The sequence below is a fragment of the Nicotiana attenuata genome, unplaced genomic scaffold (assembly GCF_001879085.1).
Source record: "Nicotiana attenuata strain UT unplaced genomic scaffold, NIATTr2, whole genome shotgun sequence".
Taxonomy (NCBI): domain Eukaryota; kingdom Viridiplantae; phylum Streptophyta; class Magnoliopsida; order Solanales; family Solanaceae; genus Nicotiana; species Nicotiana attenuata.
Genome location: NW_017673747.1, coordinates 37,781 through 44,560, shown reverse-complemented (window position 1 = coordinate 44,560; position 6,780 = coordinate 37,781). Strand labels below are relative to the sequence as shown.

Below are 6,780 nucleotides of genomic sequence, written 5' to 3'. Positions count from 1 at the left end.
GGACTCGTGGTTGAATGGGCTTTCGGGTTTTGAGACTTTTATCAGATTTCGAGACATGGGCCCGGGGGCCGGCTTTTGAGTCGACTTTTGACTGTTGATTAATAACTTAGTTTTTCCTTATGGAATTGATTCCTTTAGCCCGTGTTGATTGTATCGCATTGTGGCTAGATTCGAGGCATTCAGAGGCCGTTTCGCGAGGCAAAGGTGTGATGGAGTAGAGATTTGCTCGGATTGAGGTAAGTAACACTTCTAAACTTGGCCCCGAGGGTTCGAAACCCAAAATTATGTGTTATATGATTGGTGTTGAGGTGACGCACATGCCAAGTGATGGGTGTTTGGGCGTGCACCGTAAGAACTGTGACCTGGCCAATTTTATGGAACTGTATAGTTGATTTATCTTGTTGATATCCGTGTTTTCATCATGTGATAAATAATTGAGCTGCCAATCATGCTAGAAATCTTGTTTAGGCTATATGCTGGTGCTGTTGGGACCCATAGTGGTTGTTTCTTGCTGTTGACTTATGGATTACATTGAAATTTCGTACTTAGTCATTTTTATTCATTGCATATCATATCTTAGTCTCCGTTGTTATTTATTGCTATATCATATCATTATTTTTGGGCTAGTTTTATGACATTGTGAGCCCGGGAGAGAGAGAGAGAGAGAGAGAGAGAGAGAGAGATAGAGATAGAGAGAGAGAGAGAGAGAGAGAGAGTGGAGAGAGAGTGGAGAGATTGTTTCTTGTGTATTGGCATGTAGCTGTAGAGAGGTCATACTCTTCATATCATTCAGAATTGATCTATTTTACTTGAATTGAGTTTATTGTTGAACTTGAAAGCATGCCTACATTTCTGTACTATTATTTCTATATTGAACTGTACCTGCTGAGTTCGTCACTACCTTTCAGTCCAAAGGTTAGATTTGTTACTTATTGAGTTGGTTGTACTCACGCTATACCCTGCACCTCGTGTGCAGATCTAGGTGCTTTCAGCCACGGCGGTTGCTGAGTTGTGGAGTCCAGATTTTCGGAGACTATCGAGGTAGTTAATTGGCGTTCGTAGATCTTGACTCTCCCTCCTTATCTTTCATTTTATGTTTCAATTTTTATTACCTAGATGGTGTATTAGACTATGTCTTTATGTAGATGCTCATGTACTTGGTGACGCCCCGGTTTTGGAAGAGATTTTGTATTGAGTTATGATTTCTTACTCTATTTTTAAAAGGTTTTTCTTAATTTTAACTACTTTCGTATCTTTCGAAGCTTTAGAGTGTTGGAAATGTCTACGTACTCGGCATGCCTAGTACCATGATAGGCACTGTCACGACAGGTTGGTTTTGGATCGTGACAAAAAGATGAAATATCTTTATGACAAATACATTTGGAACAAAGAGTTCAAGGTGGGCGATCTTGTTTTGTTGTTTAACTCAAGGTTGAGGATGTTTCCCGGGAAGCTAAAGTCTAAATGGAGTGGTCCTTTTGAAATTGTTGGTGTGACACCTTTTGGTGCATTAGACTTGAAGAACAAAAATAATGAAGTATCCCGAGTCAATGGTAACCGGGTGAAGCACTATTTGGGAAAGGTTAGAGATTGCCACGTCGTGACGGTCATTCATTTCACTTGATGGTATTCTACGTCGTGCCGCGACGTTAAATCAGGTGCATCTTGGGAGGCAACCCATGTTTCTTTTCCTTTTTCTTTTTTGTAGTTAGGTGTTATTTTTGTTCTAACTTGATTTGAAGTGTGCTACAGGGCTTAGTATGACTTACAGGAATTGTGGACGAAAATATGGCTAAGTGTTTTAAGGAATGCGGACCGCAGTTGATTTGTACGGACCGCACAATTATTGGTGCTATAGCAAAAGAGCATTGCGTCCGCATATTTAGCTTGCGGATCGCACAATTGGGATGATGAAAATACAACTCTCTAAAGTTTTAGCCTGTCAGTGCGGAGGTCGATCTGCAATCGCACATGAAATTATGCGGACCACAGATGAAAAGCTGAGATGAGGTTCCAGTAACAGAGTGCGGACCGCACTCGTCCTTTTCCCTCTTAGAAAACAAGTAGCATAAATAGAGGAACATGGGCCATTTTTACGTTTTTCACTCTCTAAACATAAAAATTGTGCTCTGTTGAATTTTTTTGGTGATTTCATCTGTCCCCACACACAACCACTTTGATCAGTCACTCATTACACAAACTCTATCTGGTATGCTTCAAGGTCACGTTAATCTTTTTAGTTAGTTTAATTTGTAGATTTTTATTTCTTTTTAGGGAATTTGTTATTCGAGTTCAATTATTTGTCCATGTGGGGTAAATCTAAATGGGGTTAACTGGATATATGCTCTATAGGGACTGAGTTAGTGTAATTTCATGTTTCTATATGTTTGATCTGTATGTAGTTTATGAAATCTACGCCCGAACTTGAATTTATGCGGTCCACAGAATTCCCATCGCGGCCGCAGAACCGCCCAGTTACTGTCATTAGGGAGTTCCTACTTTGAGACTCCAATGTGCGGCCGCAAGTTTAATTGTGCGGACCGTAGAAATCCTGTCGCGGCCGCACATTAGCCGATTCGGTGTCATCAGAGAGTTGCCATTATTTGGGTTTTAGAGGTGCGGCCGCAAGTGAAATTGTGCGGACCGCACTTCATTTATGCAGCCGCACAACAAAAATGTACGTTCCGCAAGTCCTCATCTGCAGCCGCAAATGAAATTGTGCGGACCGCAGATCACTTTCCCTGCAAGCATGATCTAACTGAACACCCTCATTGTGTATTCTAGTTTATCCTTTACTTGCATGACTCTTGTGTATGTTTGAACATTGAATTGCAACTAACACTCGCCTTTGCTTGATATAAACAATGGTTCGATCTAGAGGATGAGGCGACACTTCAAAACGGAGAGGTGAACTTTCTCGGGATCGAGGCAAAAGTGCCTTAACCCTTGGCCAGCCAAAGACAATAAGGAAGAAAGAAATATCCGGCAGAGGGAGAGGTGCAGACCGAGACGAGCTCATACGTCCCGTCTAGGGAAGCATCAGAGGGCAACTCAACCTCTGTTCGAGAGCAGCCGGCCATACAGTCGAGGCCGCAGGGGAGATACTATCTCAGGGACGAGCCGTCCTCATCTCATAGCGCTTTCAAGGTATCGAAAAGTGCTAGACAGGCTTCTGAGCCGTCGGCTACACTAGTCCCTGGGGCACATGATACACCAGTTCATGATATCCCAGATGATGGCAGAGGGGGAGATGCCACAGCTGCCACCCTTGTAAGATTAAAGAAGAAAGAGGTTTTGGAATACCGCGTTGTCAGCCTGGCCGCCTTCACCTGCTTTTGTATGTGGTGGCTAGTGAGGTCTCTAACTCTTGAGCGACAGTTTCTCTTGACGGATTTGGAAAGGTACAACCCAGCCATTTTGAGATAGTTCAGGGCAGGCAAGGGGTGGATGTGGTTCACTCAGAGTGTAGTGGATGCAAAAGAGTACATTGTCTGTGAATTCTATGCCAAATGGTTCATATCAAAAAGGGGATGAAGGTGACAAAAGTACGTAACCTCAAAGTGAGGTTTGATTAGCATACGCTCAACGCGTACTTGGGATTTGATGATGTTGAGCCGAAGGAGTATTTGGAGAAGTGTGCACTGTGGGACGAAGGCCGACCTTGGTTAGCTGAGATTCTAGTACCACCAGGGCCATCGCCACTAAGAATTGCTGCTAGGGTTCCTATTAGGGGTGGGCGTTGGTCGGTTCGGTCGGTTAGTATGAAAGTACGGTTCGGTTTATCGGTTTTTGGTTTTTAATATTAATAAGCAAACCGAACCAACGTATTTTGCGGTTCGGTACGGTTTTCAAGGTTCGGTTTGGTTATTTCTGGTTTGGTTTTTCAGTCATTAACGGTGCAAGATTTATATGTGTTGACTCATTGGAATAATTCTTTTGGTGCTAAAATCTTGCATAATCTACGACTTTCTGCATTATTCTCTCCAGACATACATTTTTTCTTTGACCAAGCAAAAGTCTTGGTCTAAACAAGCAAATTGTCTAAAGAGTTGAAGGACATCATGTAAATCTAGGAAACAATTGAAGGACAACATGTAAGTTAACAGGCAATGACCAAAATACGATCAAATCTTGGTCTTCTTGACCTACCATCGATAATGTTTTAAATATAATTTTGCCTAGATTATTATAAGCATTATCTTTCAATCCAACTCCCTTTTGGGGATGCTAGGGAAATCCCAAATGTAAACGACCCTTCCACTGTCTACGCCTCAGCAGGCAGCAACTAATTATTGAAGGTAACATCATTTCATACCATACTAAAATCTTGCCCCATTATACAGAAGCAGGCAGCAGCTACTATTTATGGGAGCAATGCAGAAGTTAAAGAAGCAGTTAGTAGATACTATTTTAGTTCAATACAAGATCCTGTAGAATCCAAGAGATAACCAAAACAAGTCTAGAAATACCATAACCAAACAACCAAACAGTGGCAAACTAGTCACAACCCACAAGCCACAAAGTAAGTCTAGAAAAGGATACTTAAAGTCTTAAATACGAATCACTGGAAGAGGCATGAGACACTACATAATATTCTCCACTAATCCAAAAGTGCCATAAAACTTTGGATAAACTCGACCACAATGAATGCACTTTGCTTTGCGGACTTATTCATTTTCTTTAACTACCTCAAAATGTTCCCAAATAGGCGATCTAGCTTTAGGACCATGAGGCATAGTTGAACCTACAAAATAAGAAAAGATCACAAGTTAAACTAAACATTTTTAATTATAAATAACAAAGGATATCATAAAACAAGCAAATCTTTAAACTTGCCACTTGTTCAAGCTATGCATCAACAACGCTAGTATCTCTTTCAACAATGCAAGTTTCTCTTCCGCTCTTTTCCATATCTAAATATAATTTGATCAAGTGTGTCATTTATACTTAGAAAGTATACTAATTTTCACTATAACCCTCATAAAACACAAAATCTTACCAAGTTCAATTTGCTCAAGAAACCCCAAATCTTCTCCAACGTTAATAGGAGTACCCTCACATCTAAACCAATCTTGAACACAAACAAGACTTTGCACCAATCGAGGAGTCAATGAACTCCTAAATAAATCAAAAATACGGCCACCGGTGCTAAATGTATATTTCGATGCAACACTAGAAATTGGAATAGCCAATACATCAGGAGCTAGCTTAGATATCGTGGACCATTAATTTTCCACCAATCTAAGATTTTAAAGTCATCAGAATCATCAGACAATGGCTCTTGTCCTTCACAAATATATCTTTCCAACTAAAATTTAGCACCGCCACTTCCAGAATCTTCCTTTTGCCTTTTCAATTGATGCTTTGTTCTCACAGATTTCTCACATTCCTACTAGATAAATCAGATATGTCATCAGATGAAGTAGATTTAGATGGAGATGATTGAAGATAACATCCTTTTGAATATTTGTTTTGATATTCCCCAAACAAAGAATTCAAATAAGCATCCACTTCGGCAGTTAATTTCTTCCCTGGTTCCTTCCCGAACATTTGCTCTAGTGCAAAACCAACATACTCTAATCTGTTATGAGGATCTAATATAGAAACAATGAATATCATTTTATTCATCTTTTCAGGTTCACCCCAATATCTTTTAAATTTTTCTTTCACCTTCCCTTCCATCTTACTCAAATTAGTATCATCACTAGCTAAACAAGATTTCAAATAACTATTAAGCTCACATACATCCTCAAAATGACAATACTAGAAGTGACATAATGTGAACCTGAAACTTTTTCGGTGAGCTCGTTAAATCTTTCAAGAAAGTTTATCGCATTTCTCACATTCACCAAATCATCACATATAAATGGACCTGCAACATTCCCATCCTTATAAACATGCATACAAGGATGAGTAGAAAATCCATCATAAAAAAGATGAAGCTTGTCAAAGGCCTCCTCAAAGTTTTGCGCCGTTTCCAACATCAAGTAGGTGGAATTCCACCTAGTTGGAACATCCAAACACAATGTCTTGCCACATTCTACCTCTTGATATGCACAACATTCCCTAAACTTTAAGGTCCTTTTCGGAGATGATCTCATATACCTCACAGCTTGTCTAACATGTTTTACAGAAATATCAATTCCTTCAAACCATCTTGCACAATAAGATTAAGTATGTGAGCCATGCGTCTCACATGAAGATACTTCCCACTCATCGAATTAGTTTTCCACATATCTAATTGTTTAGAAAATTCTTTGACCGTGACATCATTCGACGAAGCATTATCAACAGTAACAATGAATACCTTATCCGATTTCCATTCAAGCAAACAATTACCAATAACTTTTGCCGTCCCGTCACCCTTATGACTAGAGAAAGGGAAAAAATTTAGTGTTCTTTTATGCAACACCCAATCTCTATCAATAAAATTACTCGTCAAACGCATATAGTTAATTCTTTGTAACGAAGTCCATGTGTCTATGGTTGTCACGACCCGAATTTCCCACCCTCGGGAGTCGTGTTGGCGCCTACTAGTGAAAGCTATGCAAGTCAACCAATTGAATTATTCACCTAGTTTTGATTTTTAATTCAGTAACAATTTAGAACCAACAATTAATAAACAACAAAATTTAATAGGCGGAAGACTAAATTTAAAATTTTAATAACACTGCTAATACCATTCCATAACAAATCTACCCAAGACTGGTGTCACAACTTCACAGACTGTCTAAGAGTACTACAATTAAAGGTCTGAAAGAAATAATACAACACTGTCTC

At 39.6% G+C, this 6,780-nt stretch overlaps 1 protein-coding gene across 1 annotated transcript; it reads right to left on the bottom strand.

The window, feature by feature from the left end:
* Positions 1-4,667: 4,667 nt before the first annotated feature.
* On the bottom strand, positions 4,668-6,448 carry LOC109217155 (zinc finger BED domain-containing protein RICESLEEPER 3-like). The gene is made up of 6 exons (XM_019381383.1): positions 6,207-6,448; positions 6,106-6,156; positions 5,786-6,003; positions 5,375-5,594; positions 5,000-5,172; positions 4,668-4,744 (listed from the first exon to the last, which is right to left on the bottom strand). The coding sequence occupies exons 1-6, from the start codon at positions 6,446-6,448 to the stop codon at positions 4,668-4,670; spliced, it is 981 nt and encodes a 326-aa protein (XP_019236928.1).
* Positions 6,449-6,780: the final 332 nt, after the last annotated feature.

Bases quoted from the DNA above. Each gene is read 5' to 3' on its own strand.
- LOC109217155 (XM_019381383.1), bottom strand. From the start codon at position 6,448: ATGCGTTTGACGAGTAATTTTATTGATAGAGATTGGGTGTTGCATAAA. The intron at 6,157-6,206 runs GTATCTTCATGT...TTATTGTGCAAG, and splicing joins ACTAATTCGATGAGTGGGAA to ATGGTTTGAAGGAATTGATA. The intron at 5,173-5,374 runs GTGAGAACAAAG...TCCAATTTCTAG, and splicing joins AGTAGGAATGTGAGAAATCT to TGTTGCATCGAAATATACAT.